Here is a 21,138-nt window from a genome sequence, read left to right as displayed (position 1 = left end):
GGGGATCAAGTACAAAAGGTAACAGAGTAAAGAGAGTATCCTGAAATATAGGACACTATCGCCAACTAAGAATGTTGTAGTTAGTCATGCCAATATCCGGATTATCTCAATGAAAGCAAAGAATTTAAACAGTTGGAAAATATATTTCTGTCACTTAAAAATGCATGGAATCTGACATAATCTGATACATTTTAAATCATACATTCATTAAAAATTTTCTTCAATTGTGCTAATAGCTATGCCACAAAATGGGAGTACTGCTACTCAAGCACAATTTTTTTTAAAGAAGAAAAAAAAAACGGAAAAAATGTACTTGGAGATACTCTTTTTCTTTTTGAGTTAAAATTTAACCAGAAAGGATCTTCCAGCCCAGTAAACAGCAGAAAGTAAGATACTTGTGAACTACCTCAAACCCACACGAGGGAAATAAGTCCCAACTTACGCTGTTTATACCACACATTTCCTCCGATTCTAACTGACAAAAGTTGATCAACTCTGTCATTTCAAAACAATTTTTAAATGAAAATTAAGGACGATTAAGTAATGGTCAATTAGTTTACAACAAAGGAGTTAAGAATATACAATAGGGAAGGACAGTCTCTCCAATTAATGGTGCTGGGAAAACTGGACAGCAAAAGAATGAAACTGGACCACCATCTTACACCATAAACAAAAATTAAAGACTTGAACTCTAAGACGTGCAAGTATAAAACCCCTAGAAGAATACATGGGCATTAAGCCCTTAATATCTGTCTTGGCCGAAACCAGAGAGGGAGACAAACCATAAAAGACTCTTAAACTCAGGAAACAAACTGAGGGTTGCTGGAGTGGTCGGGGGTGGGAGGGATGGGGTGGCTGGGTGATGGACACTGAGGAGGGTATGTACTATGGTGAGCGCTGTGAACTGTGTAAAGACTGATGAATCACAGACCTGTACCCCTGAAACAAATACTTTATATGTTAATTAAAAAAAAATCTGTCTCGGCAATGATTTTTTAGATGTGACACCAAAAGCAAAGGCAACAAAAGCAGAAAAAAACTGGGACTATATCAAACTAAAAAGCTTCTGTACAGCAAAGGAAACCATCAACAAAATGAAAAGGTAACCTACGGAAAAGGGGAAAATATTTGCAAATCACAGACCTGATAAGAGGTTAACATCTAAAATACATAAAGAACTCAATCCGGTAGCAAAAACACAAACTAATTAAAAATGGGCAGAGGATCTGAGTTGTTTTCTTTACAAAGAAGACATACAGATGGCCAAAAGACATATGCAAAGATGCTCCACATCATTAATCATCAGGGAAATGCAAATCAAAACCACAACGAGGTATCACCTCACACCTATCAGAATGGCTATTATCAGAAAGACAAAAAATAACAAGTGTTGGTAAAAATGTGGAGAAAAGGGAACCCTTGGTGCACCGTTGGTGAGCATGTAAATTGGTGTAGAAACTGTGGGAAGCAATATGGAGGATCCTCAAAAAATTAAAAATATAAATTCCAGGGCGCCTGGGTGGCTCAGTTGGTTAAGCGACTGCCTTCGGCTCAGGTCATGATCCCGGATTCCTGGGATCGAGTCCCACATCAGGCTCCTTGCTGAGCAGGAAGCCTGCTTCTCCCTCTGACCCTCCCCACTCTCATGTACTCTCTCTCTCTCTCATTCTTGCTCTCTCAAATAAATAAATCTTTAAAAAAAAGATTAAAAAAAAATATATAAATTCCATATGATCTAGCAATCCCACTTCTGGGTATTTATCCAAAGAAAACTAAAAAATTAACCCGGGAAGACATGCACCCCCATATTCACTGCAGCATTATTTACAATAGCCAAAATACAGGAAATAACCTAAGTAGCCATTGATGGATAAACAGGTAAAGATGTGATATATACATATAATGGAGTATTATTCAGCTGTACAGGACAATGAAATCTTGCCATTTGTGACAACATGGATGGAATTTGAAAGCATTATGCTAAGTGAAATAAGCCATACAGAGAAAGACAAATACTGCAGGATCTCACTTGTATGTGTAATCTTATAAAACACACACACAAAAAAACAGCTTATAGATACAGACAATAGATTGGTGGTTGCCAGAAGGTGATGGGGGGATGGGTGAAATGGGTGAAAGGGGATCTAAAGGTACAAACTTCCAGTTATAAAATAAATAAGTCATGGGGATGTAATGTACAGCGTGGTGACGATCGTTAATACTGTCTTGCATATCTGAAAGTTGCTAAAATAGTAATCCTAAAAGTTCTCATCATACACACACAAAAAACATGTAACTACATATGGTAACATGTTAACTAGTCTTACTGTTAACATGTTAGCAACATGTAAACTAGTCTTATATGATTCAGCAGAAATACCAAATCATATGTTCTACACCTGAAATTAATGTTGTATTTCAATTATATCGGAATTTAGAAAAATGAGCTTTAAAAAAAAAAGATGTTTAAGTATACAAATAGCTCCTTAACTGTCCACTTAACCATATAGTATGGAAGAATCACTGATTTATTGCCCAGCACCATCTTATCAATACCCAAAGAATCAATCTTTTTATTTTTTTTTAAAGATTTTATTTACTTGTCAGAGAGACACAGAGAGAGCACAAGCAGGGGGAGCGGCAGAAGCAGGCTTTCCACTGAGAGCAGGGAGCCCGAGGTAGGACTCGATCCCAGGATCATGACCTGAGCCGAAGGCAGACGCTTAACCATCTGAGCCACCCAGGTGTCCCAGAATCAATCTTTTTAAACTGTTGCTCACAAGTGTTGACATACTGTCTGTAATTCCTCTCCTGAAACAATTCTACTCCTCCATTCATTTGGAAATTCAGACACTATCTTATACTCATTTAATCTTAAACCCGTCCCTCCCAGGAATAATCATTTACTAAGAAAATGAGCTGATGACTCTAAAGAATGACTTAAGGATCTCACAACACCAACTGTAGTAGCAGGTACCCTAACCTTTAACTCTGTGAATTAATCAGCAGCCAAATGAAACAAAATCCCATAATGGATGTGTGACTAACAATATAATGATGCTCTAAATCTTTGTATAATCTTACCCCATTTCCAGATTTGTTATATGGCTTATTTCCAAATCAGAAGACTCTGTCCACAAACTCAAAAGTTGACAGCTTCCCAAGAAAACAAGAATATCAAAGAAAGCCTTACTTAGATAGGATCCCTCAAGGTTAGTAATGGGATGTTAAATTCACCCAAGAGTAGAACGAAACTTGCTGCCATGCAACCCCCATCTGACTTAGAGGGAATCCTTACTCTTAGGGCCCCATTTATTCACTCATTAATTCATTTAACCAAGTTTTAGTGAGTACCTATTCTATGCCAGGCACTAGGTCAACAATGGGGATTAAAAAAGGAAAAAAAATTAGGACAAGTAAGATTCATCACATAAGCTAGTGAGGCATATAAGATAAAAATGAAATCTTTCACTTTCAAAACATCAAACATGAATATAAATGTATTTATACAACAACAAAAAAATCTCCAAACAAATCAGAAATTTGCAATGATGGAAGAACATAAAGTATATTTCAGAAGTCCAGCCCATTTTATCACTTTAGCCTATATAAGCACCCACCTAAAAACAATGTTTGTTTTTCTGAGCATGAAGCATGCTACCAAAAAACATGCATTTTCAAAGGAAGGGAAAATTGGTTCTTGAGGGGCTAAATGAATCATAGCTATACAATGGCTTATGGCCCTCCACAGGGCCACAGTACATAAACAGATAAACAGAACACATGTGGTATTAAAATCTCACAGGGTGAGATGATTACAAAGCTTTTGGGGGAAGGAGTGACAGTGATGAAAAAAGACTGAAAAACTCTAATTTAACCTTTAAGTATCTTTCCCATCTTAATTTTATAAAATAAACAAGTACTCAAAATAGATACCCATGCTAACCAAGCCCACTGCCTAAAAACCACTCTTCCATAATCAAAAAGAATAGCTGAAATGATAATCACTACTAGGAGTGAGTGAGCAACACAACAAAAAAGATTAAAAAATCAAATTAAAGGGGCACCTGGGTGGTGCAGTTAGTTAAGCGTGAACTCTTGGTTTCACTTCAGCTCATGATCTCTGTCTGGGTCGCTCAGCACAGAGTCTGCTTGGGGACTCTCTCTCCCTCTCCCTCAACACCCTTCTCCCCGCGCTCATGCTCTCTAAAATAAATACATAAATCTTTTAAAATATCAAATCGGGGGCGACTGGGTGGCTCAGTCGATTAAGCATCTGCCTTTGGCTCAGGTCATGATCCTAGGGTCCTGGGATAGAGCTCCACATCAGGTTCCGTGCTCAGTGGGGAGCTTCCTTCTCCCTCTCCCTCTTTCTCTCAAATAAATAAATAAAATCTTTATTAAAAAAATAAACAAGGGCGCCTGGGTGGCTTAGTCGGTTAAGCGTCTACCTTCAGCTCAGGTCATGATCCCGGGGTCCTGGGATCGAGTTCCACATCAGGCTCCCTGCTCAGCGGGGAGTCTGCTTCTCCCTCTGCCCCTTTCCCCTGCTCATGATCTCTATCAAATAAATAAAATCTTTAAAAATAATAATTAATAAAATTAAGTACAAAAATTTAGGAACTGGTACCTATTTCCTTCACATATGCACTTCTGTAAAAACATATCACCTTCTAACAGATGCTTAATGTAGTCTCTTTCTCTAGTACACTACAAGACCATTCAAAAACACTGAAAAACTGTAAAACTCTGTAACTGAGCCAGCCAGGCACTCCAATAACCATGTCTTTTCATTCATTTCACACTAAATACCCCCTGTGCCTAATAATATATCTGGCACATAAAATCCTTAACAGATATTGGTCATGAAACGAACTTTCTTTGTGTAAAATTTGATTAAGAACTTAGTTACAGAAGACATTTAGAATAATATAATGTTTCTATGAAACAAGTTTAATTTTTCCAACATATCTCTGAATAGTTTAGGATTATTTTTTAATTATTATTCAATCTTATCTGTATTTCCCAAATTTTTAAAAATGAACATGCAATCAAAAATATACTTTTGCAGCTTGAGGGAAAGCTTCAATTTTCAGTAAGAATCATACAATCTCAAAAAAAATTATTGAAATCTCAAAAATCAACTAAAAATCAAAACAAAAATGACAACAAAAACATTTTAAAAAAATCATCAAATCTCTTTTGTACACTACTTCCCTGTTTGAAACCTGGCCTAAAACAATGTGTTCTTTCAACCGAATGTGTTTCATTTCTGGTTTCTCAACTACTGGTGAGGTAAAATAAAGAAAATTTCCTTATTTTGGAAAAAATCTATCTCCATTAGAGAAGCAACTTTCTACAAGGTACCACTGCATGTGTTGAATGGCCCATTTTATCCAAAGCAGGCAAGTAAGAGACTAATAATGAGGTAAGGCAATTTACATCTTTTCTAAGTATGTCAACCCAAGTCCATGATTTTAAATCTTTCCCTCTGGTACCTCACATCAAGCCACAGCTTACCTGAGAATTTTTAAATATTCCCAATCATATGAATCAGGAGAATGATGTGTGGTATAGTCAGTGTAACTTTAAGAGAGCCAAACCTGCTTTTTATATGTACCAAAATTGGAAGTGTTTGTATTGGTTCCTAAAGTCAGGGTTGGTTTGTTACCAAAGAGCCCGCCACTGGTTGTACCAAATGAAGGAGCACTGGTTGTGCTGGTTCCAAATGTAGTAAGCTTGTTATTGCCAAACAGGGTCTAAAAAGAATAAAAACACAGGAAAATTTTAAGTACTATAAAGATTCACTCCAAACAACAAATAGAGGTTACCTCAGGTAAACTGGATTGAGGATGAGGTAAGCAAGAGAAGATGTCATAACTTTTATGAAAAAATAGGCGTAATGTGAATAAAGACTATCAGAAAAGTATACTAATCTGAGCAAGATTAATTTTATAGAGCATGCTCCTAGCCTAAGAAGTTAATGGCAACCCTTCAGCAAACACAGTATTACAGCGGGGCAAAGAAAACAAAGTAATCAAATATTTCTTTACCTGGTAACAGAAAAGTATCATGTATTTAATTTGCCAGTATAAACAGTTATAATAAAAAATTTAAACATGTTAGAACATGGATGAGCCTTCAAAATATTACACTAAGTAAATCAGTCACAAAAGACTACACATTATGTGATTCCATTTACATGAAATGTCCAGAATAGATAAATCTGTAGACAGTAAGCCTGAGGTAACTAGGGAGAAATGAAAAGTGACTACTAATGAGCATTAGGTTTCTTTTTATTAAGGTGATGAGTATGTTCTAAAATTGACTATGGTGATAGTTCCACAATCTGTTGGTATACTAAAAACCACTGAATTATAAGCCTTGAAAGGGTGAACTGTATGGCATATGGATTATATCTCAATAAAGTGGTTATTTAAAAAGAACTTTTTGAAGTATTATATAATTTTCTCAATTTCTCATCTCAATTAGCTGCACAAAGAAAAATCAGGAAATAATATATTTTAATTTCCATGAAAATCACATTTTGGAATTTTTCTTTTCTTTTTTAATTAGCCACAACAGCACGTTCAAAGCTTTTTTTAATGGGTACATAATACAGATTGGCTGTTTCATACTAATTCTCATATAGTTAAGTGGCCATACAGAATTTACTATTATTTTTAGGTCAAGTGCTCTCCTAAATAGTTTTTTACTTAAATGACTTAACAAGGAACACAATTTAGTTAAGCCTCCATTGCATGAAAACAATGAGACCGCCAACAATTTTAGCAATTTAGAATGTTTAATTCTCAAGTATCATACCAACTTATCACCCCAAAAAGAGGTTAGATATAGGAATTAAAAAGCACCCGATTTTAAGAATAAAGCACTTCAATTTAGACTCAATTTAACCAACTGGAGTGATATTTTGCTATCAGAAGTAAATTGTACATAAGCATTGAGGCAAAGAAGTTTACAAAAGAACTTACTACTTGAAAATCAACCTACTGAAGTTACCTGGTTATTCTTTTTTGCACCAAATAGCTTTAGTTATATCAGTATCAAGTCATATAATGTACCCAGTAAAAATACTTGAAAGATAGTTAAAATCTTTCTTAGAAATTCCTTTAACAAATGTATACATATCTTCAAATTAGAATCAACTGTAAAAACCTACCGAACCAACAGCACCAAATCCAGTGTTGGGTTGCCCAAAGAGACCTGTTCCTGTTCCAAATGCTGTCCCAGTGCTGGTGTTTGTAGCTGTCCCAAAAAGACCTCCAGGCTGTGAGGCTTGGGTCACTCCAAATAAACCCTGCAAAAAGTAATCTACATTAAAAGATATCCTACAACAGTCTGTTTCCTTTAAGAATCTTAGATTAGTAATAGTTGCCATTTTAAAAAAGTTTATTTGATATATATTATGCTAAATACATAGAGCATTTCTTTTCTTCACAACAACCCTGATGAGGAGGGCCATTTAAAAAAACAAAACAAAACAAAAATCCCACCTCGGGGCAGTTAAAAATTTGCCCAAGATGTCACAGCTCCTAATTGACAGGACCAGAAATTCAGACCTACATCTAAGCCCAATGAGTTCCAAGGTCCTGGGCAGGTAATAAGACTTTATACTAACTCTTATGCTCTAAGAAACAGCAGGGTTGCAACACTGAAAACAAAACAGTATGACAGAATGCTTCATTTTCAGAGAGTTATGCTGAAAGAACTAATCAATACTGAGCTGTGGAATGGATTTTGAATCAAGTGACTGAAATCAATCAGAAGAAATAATCAATCTGGACAGAGGCAGGAGTGTAAAGTCTTTTTTTTAAAAGATTTTATTAATTTATTTGTCAGAGAGAAAGAGAGCACACAAGCAGGGGGGAACGGCAGGCAGAGGGAGAAGCAGGCTCCCCACTGAGCAAGGAGCCTGATGCGGGACTTGATCCCAGGGCCCTGGGATCACGACCTGAGCTGAGGGTAGACGTTTAACCCAGCAACCCAGGCATCCCAAAGTCGTCTTAATTTGAGATAAGAAACTACACTCACTTCAAATAAGCAAAGTTCATATCCAATGTTTAAGAAGGTATTTTATTTATGCATCAGTTAACGACAACAAAAAAATTACTGCACTAATGGACTATTATTGCTGAATTGAGAATTCAACAGTGTTGGGTTTTTTGTTTGTTTTTAAAGATTTATTTATTTATTTGAGACAGAGAGAGAGAACGTGCGAGCCCATGTTGGGGGTAGGGAGGTGAGGAGAAGAGGGAGAGGGAGAGAGTCTCAAGCAGACTCCCCACTGAGCATGAAGTCTGATGTGGGGCTCGATCTGACATACCTGAGCTCACGACATGAGCCCAAACCAAGAGTCAGACGCTTGATTGAGCCACCCAAGTGCCCCAAACAGTGTTTTTAAACAGCTTTACTGAGACATAATTCACATACGATAAAATTTACCCATTTAAAAGTTCACTATTCAGGTTTTTTTTCCTATGTTCAGACTTAAGCAATTACCCCTATTCTCTAAATTTAGAACATTTTCATCACTCCAAAAAGAAACCCCAGGCCTGTTAAGAATCACCACCGATTCCTAGGCAATCAATCACGAATCTACTTTTTGTTTCCATGGATTTGTCCATTCTGAATATTTTGTATGAATGGAATCCTATAAAATGTGGTCCTTTGTGGATGGCTTAACTTGTTTAAACTTGGCATGTATAAAAGGTCCAACCACGTTGTAACATTTACCATTCCATTTATGGCCGAGTAATATTCCACTGTATGAATACACATTTTTTTTAATTCATTCATTAATGGACATTTGAGATGTTTCTACATTTTGGCTATGTTATAATCATTTGTGTACAAATTTTTGTGTTTTCATTTCTGCTGGTGAAATACCAAGGTGTGCAATTACTGGATTAAATGGTAACTCTGTGTGTAACATTTTGAGGAACCACCAAACTGTTTTCCAAAGTGGTTGTATTATCTTACATTCCTACCAGCAATGTATAAGGTTTCCAATTTCTCCAAATTTTTGAAACTACTACTATCTAGCTTTTTATGCCTTCCTCGTGGATATGAAGCAGTGTCTCACTGTGGTATTGACTTGCACATTCCTGGTGACTACCAGAGTTATTTCTTCATGTGCTCATTAGCCATTTGTTTATCTTCTTTGAAGAAATACCTCTTCAAGTCTTTGGCTCATTTTTAATGGGTTATCGTCTTATTGAATCATTAAAGTTATTTATATATTCTGAATGCAAGTCCTTCATAAAATATATAACTTACAACTATTTTCTACCATCTGTGGGTGTTCTTTTCTCTTTCTTGATGGTATTCCTTTGACCCACAAGTTTTAATTTTGATAAAGTCCAGTATATTTTTTTCTTTTGCGTTTGGTATCATTTCTAAGAAATGATCATCTAATTCCTTTTCTTGTTAGAATTTTATAGCTTCAGCTCTTATATTTAAGTATTTGATCCATTTTGAGTTAATGTGTATAGCTGCTACAATGGTGGGAAGAAAGGGTTCAGTTGCATTTTTTTTTCCAACTGCGTATTTATGCACTAAAAAATCAATTGTCCTAGGGGCACCTGGGTGGCTCAATCAGTTGAGCGTCCAAATCTTCATTTTGGCTCAGGTACTGATCCCAGGGTCGTGGGATTGAGCCCCATGTTGGGCTCTGCACTCAGGAGGGAGTCTGCTTCTCCCCCTCCCTCCCACTCACAAACTCTAAAATAAATAATTTTTTAAAAAGAAAGAAAAAAGAAAAATCAATTGTCCTAGCACCATTTGTTGAAAAGAGTATTCTTTCCCCATCGAGAATTGTTTTGATATTTTACTGCAAATATCTGTCTATAAATTTGAGGATTTATTTCTGGACTCTCAACTCCATTCCACTGATCTATATGTCTAGCCTTATGTCAGTACCACAGTCTTGATTACTATTGCTTTATACTAAACTTTAAAATTGAGACATGTGGGGTGCCTGGGTGGATCAGTCATTAAGTGTCTGCCTTCAGCTCAGGTCATGATCCCACAGTCCTGGAATCGAGCCCCGCTCTCGGCGGGAAGCCTGCTTCTCCCTCTCCCAGTCCCCCTGCTTGTGTTCCCTTTTCTCGCTGTATCTCTGTCAAATAAATAAAATCTTTAAAAATAAAATAAAATTGAGACATGCAAGTCTTCTAGCTTTCTTCTTTCTCAAGATTATTTTGGCTATTCTGGGTTCCTTTCTATCCTTTTTTGAGTGTTTTTATCATGAAAGGGTGTCAAGCGCTTTTTCTGTACCTACTGAGGTCATGTGGTTTGTTTTTTATTGTTTTTCTTTTATCCTTTTTTTTTTTAAGTGGGCTCCATGCTCCCCCCCACCCCATGTGGGCTTGAACTCATGACCCTGAGATCAAGACCTAAGCCGAGATCGAGTCAGAAGCTTAACCAACTGAGCCACCCAGGCATCCCTTTTTTATTTCTCTGGTTTATTAATTTTTCTATGCTGAACCAACATTCTGGGATGAATCCCACATGGTCATGGTTATAATCCTTTTAATGTTACTGAATTTTGTTTGCCAGTATTTCTAAGATTTTGGGGTCTGGCTGTAATTGTTTTTTAATCAGATAAAGTATCTTTAACTTAAAGGCCAGCTAAATTCCAAGAATTTGAATCAATAAATCATACTTCTTATTAATCTTAATTTTATTCTTCCCTAAAGGAGTCCTTAGAAATAAACTGGGAGTGACTCTAAGCACTTCCTCTTTTGCTTTTTGCACAGAAGTACCAAGTATCCAATATCGCTCTGAGTTTTAACGCTCCCTTATTTATTTTAATGAATTACACACCTTTGCCTGACCCCAAAGATGAAAGAATACTCTGAAATACAGGCAGTAATTTGTAAGTATTCTCTATTATTCTACAGAATGGGCAGAGCCAATGTCCTACGGTGTAGCCTTCAGGATAGCCAATTCTAACACACTAAGCAGCTCAGAAAGTAGAGTTAACTTGCTCAACAGCCTCTCAATGAGTAAAGAATAGAGCTTGTACTAGAATCTAGGTTTTAATTTTTTACATTTTGCTCTTTCCTTTACTACATACCATCAACCCTTAAGAACTACACTAGAGGTAGAACTTGCTAGTTTGACATGATTAGAAGCCTCATTACTTAGCTCTATGAAGGTAAGATGTGGCGTTAACTAAGCGTCTGGCTGCTTACCATGGTGCTGGTGCTTGGCTGTCCTAGTGTGCTGGTATTACCAAAAGAAAAGCCAGTGTTCTGGGTGGTTGTGGCCTGTCCAAATGGTTTGCTGAAGAGGCTGGTAGTCTGCTGATTCTGTTGTCCAAAGAGACCACCCGGATTTGTTCCAAATCCAGTGGTACCTTTCAGAAAGAAATAAAGGAAAGTAAAAATAAATGGAGAAAAAAAATCCTCAAACCTTACGTTACTCAGTTACTGCAACAGCCTTAATATTCTTGATTACATATCTAAATTACCCTACATTAATTCACTACTCAAACTACATAAACATTTCACTTCCCATCCTTTTTCACCTAACTTGGATTTCGTTCAGACTTTAATTCCTACAATAATACTCTGACCCCAAGAACCCTGGCTGGGCTAAGTAATTTTCCTCTCGAGAGTCCAAAACTTTCTACTTTACAAGATACCACACCACACTCAAAATCTGTATGTGTATTTTAACCCTGTCAGACTAAATTTTTCTTGAGAACAGAGGCTTTCTCTTTAGAATTCCAGCAGAGAATACACTGTACTTGATAATGAATATACGGCTAAGCTACATCATAGAATACCAGGACTGAAATGAATGTTAAATGCCACTTAAACATGTATTTATCTGTGTATTTGTGGGTGTATATCTCTCTAAAAGATCACGAAGAAGTCTAATTTTAGCTTGTTTCTATGGAGGAAAAATGGTAGCTAGGGGAGGGAAAGAAGATAGCTTTGGTTACAGACTTTTTGTGTCTCGAACTTTTTATCATATATATGTATTACCTGTACAAAAGTAATATTTGTATTAAAGTAATTTAGTCCTCATCCTAGACTTCGCACTTTCACATTCCACATCAAAGCAATCTATTAGCAAATCCCATCAGTTCTATGTTCAAACTGGGTCCAGAATCTGACATTTTTACCACTTCCATCTCCTTAGCCAACCCACCATCATCTCTCATGTGAATGAAGCAATAGCTTTCCTAACGGATGTTTTCACCCTTGCCCCTTGCAACCTTTTTCTTTTTCTTGAGTTTCTGACCTTGATACAACGTAGTGATTCCACAAGTCTCTGGGTTATGCTATGCTCTTAAATGTAGCTACCAAAATCTACTCTATTTAACAGAGCAGGCTTCAGATGATCCTTCACTCATAATCACATGACTTCTCTTTCTACAACTTCTAATGGCTTCCCAAATCAAATAAAAATTCAGATCTTGACATTGGCCCACAAAGTCCTATAAAATATAGTCCCTATATCCCTCAATACTTCTCCTTAGTCCTTATCTCTTTGGAAAAAAACCCAGGGTTTTAGACTTATAGCTTCCTCTGGCTGTCCTTCCCCAACAATTTGTACAGCTTTATCCTTTGCCTTCTTCAGAGGGGTCACTGTTCAAATGCTACCTTATCAAAGTGAGGCCCTTTTTAACCATCTTCATTTAAAACTCTATTTCTCTCGGGCGCCTGGGTGGCTCAGTTGGTTAAGCAACTGCCTTCGGCTCAGGTCATGATCCTGGAGTCCTGGGATCAAGTCCCACATCAGGCTTCCTGCTCAGCAGGGAGTCTGCTTCTCCCTTTGACCCTCTTCCCTCTAGTGCTTTCTAGCTCTCATTCTCTCTCTCTCTCAAATAAATAAAATCTTTAAAAAAAAAACAACTCTATTTCTCTCCATCCCCACATACATATCACTCTATTCCTCCAACATCACTGAATTATTTTTCTCCATAGCATTTATCACAAAATGACAATTATGTTTCAGTTGTCTGTCCCTCCTCAATATGGTGCCAAGTGCTTACTAGTTCCAAAGGCTGTTTTGTTCTGACCATATGCAAAGCCTGAATTAGTGGTAGAGGAGCTGAAGAGTCCTGTCGCACTGGAGGTGGCTGGAGAAGACCCAAACAAGCCAGCTGTGGTACCTGCTCCCACTTGGTTCTGCGGGCCTTTCCGGTTAGCCTGATAATCCTCTAAACGAAGTTCCTACAGGAAGAGAAAGCATATTTTCTATCTTTACATGCGACCAAAAAAAATTATTTAGGAAACTACTTAAATTTAGAATTCAATTTCCATGTTCACATAAGAACCATGACTAAAAAACAGAAAACTATAGAACATTAACTTAATATCGTTACAGAAAAACACTTTCAATAGTGTAGAATGGACATTAAGATCCATAGCATAATCACTAACACTACAGGCCCAAGGACTAACCAATCTTAATTTTAATTTTCTTTTGTAAACAGTAGTACTTTCTTTTAGTAGAATGCTATATAATTTTATCTACTCCCACCCCAAATGTAAAAATTAGCTAAAAGATCAAGGATTCTGGGATGGGGTGAGAGGTCTCAGAAAATTAGGGAAAGAAGGGATGAAGTTTAACATTAACAGTTCTGCGCCACAAGTCAGGGTGTTTCCAATAAAGCAAGTATAGTCTGGGATGTAGAGGAAGCAATAGTTACAATCAGGGTTGACACTCAAAATATACAAGACACTATCACACACCAATAAGAATGAACAAACTGGGGTGCCTGGGTGGCTCAGTCGGTTAAGCGACTGCCTTTGGCTCAGGTCATGATCCCGGAGTCCCGGGATCGAGTTCCATGTCCGGCTCCCTGCTCAGCAGGAAGCCTGCCTCTCCCTCTGACCCTCGTCCCTTCTCAGGCCCTTTCTCTCGCTCTCTCAAATAAATAAATAAAATCTTTAAAAAAAAAAAAAAAGAAACAAACTGTAACTTCACGCAACACCATGGATAAATCCCACAATGTGGAAAAACAGACTTAAAGGTATGTAATGTAAAATTTCATCTGTATAAAGTCTGAAATGAGGAAAACAGGGACAATCATGATAGTGATACCTTTAGAAGGGGGCAGAAATCATGACTAGGGAGGCAGGGCATATGGGGGATATCAGGAATGCTGGTAATGCTCTGTGACTTAATCTGGATCCTGGTTACATGGGTATGTTCACTTCGTGAAAACTCATTATGTGGAACACTTATGATTTTTCATCAGTTTATTAGAAACATGTGCATGGGGTGTGCCTAGGGAGATTAGTGGTTGAGCATCCGCCTTCAGCTCAGGTCATGATCCCAGGGTCCTGGGATTGAGCCTGACATCGGGCTCCCTGCTCAGCAGGGAGTCTGCTTCTCCCTCTGTATGTGTGCACTCTCTCTCTCTCTCTCAAATAAATCTTTTAAAAAAAAAAAAGAGTTGTGGAATATTCCGCAAAAAAAGCAATCATTAAAAACAAACAAAAAAAAAAACATGCATGCCATGTACACACACACTGCCCAGTGTAATGTGAGCAACATAAAATCTATTACAATAGACTACCTAGTAAGAACTATACCAGGGTGCCTGGGTGGCTCGGTTGGTTAAGCGACTGCCTTTGGCTCAGGTCATGATCCTGGAGTCCCGGGATCGAGTCCCACACCGGGCTCCCTGCTCAGCAGGGAGTCTGCTTCTCCCTCTGACCCTCTCCCTCTCGTGCTCTCTATCTCTCATTCTCTCTCTCTCTCTCTCTCTCTCAAATAAATAAATAACCTTAAAAAAAAATAAAAATTTCTTCATAAAAAAAAAAAAACTATAGCAGTACTTACAAGCTGAATACTGCCCTGCCTAAAATATGTATAAATACTACATTAATTTAAAAAAATAATTGGGGGGGGCTCCTGGGTAGCTCAGTTGGTTAGGCGTCTGCCTTCAGCTTGAGTCATGACCTCAGGGTCCTGGGACTGACCCTGCATCAGCTTCCCTGTTCAGCCAGGAATCTGCTTCTCCCTCTCCCTTTGCCCCTCCCCTTCCCCTGCTTACTTGTGCTTGCATGCTCTAGTAAGTAAATAAAATTTAAAAAAAAATAATAATTTGGCTGTGGGGCGCCTGGCTGACTCAATCAGTACAGCATGTGGCTCTTATTCTCAGTTGGGATCGTGAGTTCAAGCCCCACACTGGGCATAGAGCTTACTTAAAAAAAAAAAGTGTTGTTAGTTTTTTACATACACCCAATGTGAACCACATGATCCTAAAAATAATCAAAACATTTTTAAAACCTGCTTTCCAACAGAATCAAAAGGTTAGGCTGATATTTCTGGATTGCATTTCACTGACCTCTAGTGACTTGCTTTCATATTCTTTCATAGCAGTAATACACTGGTGCTTGGTACTGATGTTAGTGCTAACTCCAGCTTTAACCATAGTATCTGTACCAGTTGGAGGCTGCAAAGGAAGATAAAGGCAAATTTGAAAGTCTGAAGCAAATGTTTAAGTCCAAACTCTAAATCCCTACTCTCACAGACACAATTCTTTAACCACTGAACTCTATAGTAACTAGTTCTGTAGGTCTTCTGCCAAATGAGATAGTTTCAAGGGTGCTTAATTAAATATACTGCATTTCTGATCTCTCCTCTCCTTACATCAAGGTTATCTAAATAAATCAATATCAGTAATAGTTATTACAGATATTAAGCCCATAACCAAGACATCTAATTATCTACTAAAATGCACTTAAGGGGCATCTGGGTGGCTCAGTTGGTTATGTGTCTACCTCTGGCTCAGGTCATGATCTCAGGGTTCTGGGATTGAGCCCCACGTCGGGCTCCCTGCTCAGCAAGGTCTGCTTCTCCCTCTCCCTCTGCCCCTCCCCCAATTCATGCACACATGCTCACTCTCAAATAAATAAAATCTTTAAATATATAAGGGGTTCCTGAGTGGCTCAGTTGGTTGGGCATCTACCTTTGGCTCAGGTCATGATCCCAAGGTTCTGGGATTGAGCCCCACAGTGGCTCCCTGCTCAGCAGGAAGCCTGCTTCTCCCTCTCCCTCTGCCCCTTCCCCCTGCTCGTGCTCTTTCTCTAATAAATAAAATCTTTAAAAAAAAAAAGAAATAAAATAAGTAAAATACACTTAAGATCGCCTGCATAAGAAAAACTTTATCCAATTTACCCAACATGTACATTTAAACCTGTATTACTCAGGCTTAATTGCCCCCTACGCTGCTCTAAAGTGTCTGCTTTATTTTATTTAATTTTTTGAAGTGTCTGCTTTACAAGTGTTGCATTTAAGAAATATGGAAGCCTGGCTTTTTCCCTATAACTTTATGAGGAAAAAGGCACAATATGTAACTAAAGATTTCTACAGGTATTGTCGTTTTCTCAATTATTGTACTTTCCAAGAGATAACACACAGTATTTTTCACTATCATTTATATTTAATTTTATATTAAATTTAGGATTCTAAATTCAGTATGTTTCTAAATTCTAAAGTTCAGTTTTGAGGCGCCTGGGTGGCTCAGTCGGTTAAGCATCTGCCTTTGGCTCAGGTCATGATCTCTTAAGTCCTGGGATCAAGCCCCACATCGGGCTCCAGGCCCACATCAGACTCCCTGCTCAGTAGGGAGTTTGCTTCTCCTTCTCCCTCTGTCCCTCCACCCTGCTTATGCTCTATCTCAAATAAATAAAATCTTAAAAATAAATAAAAATAAAGTTCAGTTTTTAAATTATGACTTCGCCACCTTGCCTAAGAAATTCTTCATTTCCTAGAGTAAATTTTAACAAGAAGTTAAGCCAAGACCTATTTGTGCCAGATTTTCTTTAGGCTTACTGCACCTCGAGCCTATTCTAAGTATCTCCCAACCAATCACATCAAGTGGTATCTTGTATCAAGTAGTATTCCATACATTTTCATTAACAAATCTTCCACTCTAATCCTCTATCAAGTTCTCTCAAAATAGCCAAAGAAAACATCAAACTCTATTGCCCCATTTTGCCATTTCATCAAGAGAAGTTTTATTTTTCATTGGAACATGGAATATTGATGAGTTATTCCATGTATCTCCTTAAAGAGGCCCTGTTCTTTTCTAAGACTATTTTTTTAATTTAAATTCATTAACGTATAGTGTATTATTAGTTTCAGATGGCAGAGTTCAGTGATTCATCAGTCTTATATAATACCCAGTGCTCATTATATCATGTGCCCTCCTTACTGTCCATCATCCAGTTACCCCATCCTCTCACCCTCCTCCCCTCCAGCAACCCTCAGTTTGTTTCCTATGATTAAGAGTCTCTTATAGTTTGTCTCCCTCTCTGATTTTGTCTTGAAAGAGTCCCTATTTTCAATAATTTTTTTTTAGTTTGCCCCCTCATTCCTTTATATATATAAGGAATGCTGACCATTCAGAGCCAAGTTATGAATGCAGTAAATACAAGTTCAACCTCATACTACCTATCGTAATCAACCTTGTGGATATAAATTTGACTGGACTGAGCATGATTCAAATACACATAATCAAGATTTATGTTTCATGACTTTCCTACCTACTATATAAATATTTGCAGATTTTGTTCTTAACACATTTTTCAAGAAGAGTGAGACTAAACTCTGCATAACTGGAAAAAGGAGAAATTTTACCCTTCATCCTGGCAAAGAGCTATACAAATGGAAGAGTAATATATTCCACAAAGACTGGAGAAAATACTTACATTAAACTTAATAGTGGTCCCAGTAGGAGCAGCTGTAAAACTACTCGGCCCAAAGAGGGAGCCAGATGTGCTACCAAAAGGATTGGAGGTTGTATTTGTAGTACCAAAAAGTCCCCCACTGCTAGTACTTGTTCCAAAATCTGTAAATTAGAAAGAAAAATGAGATGGCAACAGTTAAGAATTTAAGAATCTATAAGATATTTTGGAACTGGGCTTTGGAACCATAGCAGCATTACTTTCACATCCTCAAATTTTCTATCTTTCATATATCCCAAGCAAGTACCTTCAAACCTGCTTCATACAGACACATACATAATTCTAGGTTTCCAACTTTGAAGTGAAACAAAATCTGAATCCCTTTGTCAGCTAGGCGTCTATTATAAAGTTCTTGTTGGGCAAACCTGGAAGACAGGTGAAAAGAAACAGTACTCTATTTCATCATAAATTTTATCTCATTTCTCCTTTCTTGATAAGACTCCATGCTGAATGAACGTGTCTGTCTGAAAACATCACAATAGACTTCAAAAGGGGTCACAGTATATTTTATTTACATACATTAAGACAAACACCTAAACAAAACCAAAAAGTTCAAAACATACAAATGATCCTATTAGGGCAACCAAACAGATTATTATAAAATATTGCCCAGTAATTTAGAAAAATTAGTAGGCATGTTATTTTTTAGAATAAATCCCGACTGCCTCACTTTTCCAAAAAGCTGAATTTAAAAAAATTACATAAAAGTGAATTTAACTGGGGCCGCTTGGGTGGCTCAGTTGGTTAAGCGACTGCCTTCAGCTCAGGTCATCATCCTGGGATTGAGTCCTGCATCGGGCTCCCTACTCAGCAGGGAGTCTATTTCTCCCTCTGATCCTCCTCCCTTTCTCATGTGCTCTCTCCCTCTCATTCTCTCTCTCAAATAAATACATAAATAAAATCTTTAAAAAAAAAGTGAATTTAACTGTTATCTAAAGAATGTATTTTTCAAAGAGAGATGTTACTTCTCAAGAAGTTATACACAGGGTACAGAAATGTCAGTAAGCAATAAAGTTATCTGCCAATATTTAATAGTAAGTGACATCCTAATCACCAATTTAAGAGGAATCAGATTTCACACTGGCCAACTATTTCTTTTCTAAATACATGTCCTGGGGCACCTGGGTGGCTCAGTTGGTTAAGCGAATGCCTTCGGCTTGGGTCATGATCCTGGAGTCCCGTGATCGAGTGATCGAGTCATCGGGCTCCCTGCTCAGCAGGGAGTCAGCTTCTTCCTCTGACCCTCCCCCCTCATGTGCGTGCTCACTCTCTCTCATTCTCGCTCTCTCAAATAAATAAATAAAATCTTTAAAAAAAAAAATGCCCTAATGTATGGTTTCAAGTAAACAGTCAGATCTCTTTTGAATTAGCATGTTAGATTGCATTTTACATTGTTATGGTTAAATATTTCAATACCCCCCCAACTTTCCTTTTTTTTTTTTTAAAGGTTTTATTTATTTATTTGACAGAGAGAGACACAGTGAGAGAGGGAACACAAGTAGGGGGAGTGGGAGAGGGAGAAGCAGGCTTCCCGCAGAGCAGGGAACCCGATGCAAGGCTCAATCCCAGAACCCTGGGATCATGACCCGAGCTGAAGGCAGGTGTAACGACTGAGCCACCCAGGTGCCCCCCCCACAACTTTCCCTTTGTGAAATATTGACAGCTGGCTAACTTATTCATTCTGCTATGCTTTTGCGCTGTGAATGTATCAATTCACAGGACACACCTGTTCAACTAGTAGTGGCTACCTCCAAGTACTGTGTGGACAAGTATCCCCAGGCCACATTTAGACTTAAAAGAGAAAGAAATCACCTATTAAAAACATCTGCTATGGGGCTCCTGGGTGGCTCAGTCAGTTAAGTGTCCAACTCTTGACTTCAGCTCAGGTCTTGATCTCAGGGTCGTGAGTTCAAGCCCTGTGTTGGGCTCCATGAGCCCACTTAAATAAAACAACAAAACATCTGCCATGGATAAGGAATGGAAGAAGAACCATGTCACATCTAGTGTGTTATTCATCCTTTAGTCTCTTATACCCAATGTGAAACAGAGGCAAGAAGAAGATGCCCCTGCAGTACAATATAGCTGACTACATGCATTCCTCCCTGAAATTCTCCTTTCTTAACACCTATGACATTACTCTGGCCTGGCTTTTCATCCACTCTCTGGTCATTCTATGTCAGGAGCCTCTTCCTCTGCATATCCTTTGAATACTAGTGCTTCTTAGATTTCCAATCCTGGAGCGATATAGCCCCTTTCTTTCCAGCCTATTAAACTTTTCAAATACATTTTGAAGTTTTCCTCTCCCCAATGTTTTTGCCATCTGGTGGAGAATGGAGGTAAATGAACACAGGGAAAAGAAAAAGAGGGAGTACATTCAATAAGCAAACCAAACTATTAGATGCAAAAGTCCAATGATGTCCTACTTACTTCCAAAGCCAGTTGGTTTATTTTGCGCAAAAGCATTGTTTTGGGATGAGAAGAGACTGGTCCCTGTACTTGCAGTTCCAAACAAGCTATTTGATGTTCCTGTTGATGTGCCAAACCCAAAGCCAGTGCTTGTGGAAGTAGCTGGCTGACTAAATGAATTAGTACCAAACAATCCTCCTGGATAGATGGAGAGGAAAAAAACAGTTAAAGAGATGGATTGGAACCACTAAATGAAGTCCTATACCAGCTATAAATAAACCAACTGTATTCCAAGTAAAACCCCTACCTGGTTTGGTCTGTGAATTTCCAAAGAGGCCTCCAGTATTGTTGCTAGAACCAAATGCAGATGTTCCAAATGCTCCTCCACTAGTAGTGCCAAAGCCAGTGTCTGAAAAAGCAAAATCCAGGGTCAAAATAAAATCTAAATCAGGTGACCTAATGAAAAGGATTTCAATATTTCTTAACATTTTGTGTTTGAATAGGATCACTGGTCTAATCTGAAAATAATTTTTTCAAAGTTCCATCAGACTACAAACTACAGAGTTAAAATTAAGCCAGACATTTTATTCGTTGTCCCAGGAGAAAAAAAACAAAGTGAAGAGGTGTGACTTTTCAATAAAGTTATAGATGTCAACAGGTTAAAAGAGTGCCAAGGTAACTAATGACTGTGAGCTACAGACAAAAGTCAAGTCATCAAAATTAAAGTGTTAAATTCTCTCTAGGCATCATACATTCCAGAGTCACTGGGATGAATGATCCTTATTTAGGGGAGCACATCAGAATGACCTGGGAAGGTTTTTCAGAATACACATGTTCAGGTTCCAACCAAGATTCTAATTCCATAGTTCTATGATAGGAAATATGTTCAGCAACAACAAAAGGAAGGGGCTCCTGGGTGGCTCAGGCCATTAGGTGCCTGCCTTCGGCTGGGATCGAGCCCCTTGCTGGACTCCAGCCCCTTGCTGAACTCCCT

At 37.9% G+C, this 21,138-nt stretch overlaps 1 protein-coding gene across 8 annotated transcripts in view; it reads right to left on the bottom strand.

Annotated features, from left to right (window-relative positions):
* The window catches only part of NUP98 (nucleoporin 98 and 96 precursor), a 120,425-nt gene that overhangs the window by 80,538 nt on the left and 18,749 nt on the right, over positions 1-21,138 (bottom strand). For 3 of the 8 annotated variants that reach the window (XM_028115821.2, XM_028115820.2, XM_028115825.2), the window contains exons 3-10: positions 20,452-20,553; positions 20,166-20,342; positions 17,703-17,842; positions 15,335-15,442; positions 13,028-13,208; positions 11,217-11,380; positions 7,181-7,318; positions 5,621-5,759 (exon numbers count right to left, since the gene is read on the bottom strand). In XM_028115821.2, coding sequence (XP_027971622.1) covers positions 5,621-5,759; positions 7,181-7,318; positions 11,217-11,380; positions 13,028-13,208; positions 15,335-15,442; positions 17,703-17,842; positions 20,166-20,342; positions 20,452-20,553 — 1,149 coding nt within the window. The remainder of the gene's footprint in view (positions 1-5,620; positions 5,760-7,180; positions 7,319-11,216; positions 11,381-13,027; positions 13,209-15,334; positions 15,443-17,702; positions 17,843-20,165; positions 20,343-20,451; positions 20,554-21,138) is intronic. The other 5 variants (XM_028115822.2, XM_028115828.2, XM_088017896.1 and 2 more) reach the window with 3 other exon arrangements.

This window comes from Eumetopias jubatus, unplaced genomic scaffold, assembly GCF_037043125.1.
Source record: "Eumetopias jubatus isolate StellerSeaLion01/CBP00866 unplaced genomic scaffold, mEumJub1_p1.0 scaffold_13, whole genome shotgun sequence".
NCBI lineage: Eukaryota > Metazoa > Chordata > Mammalia > Carnivora > Otariidae > Eumetopias > Eumetopias jubatus.
This window is presented reverse-complemented; position numbering and strand designations above follow the sequence as displayed.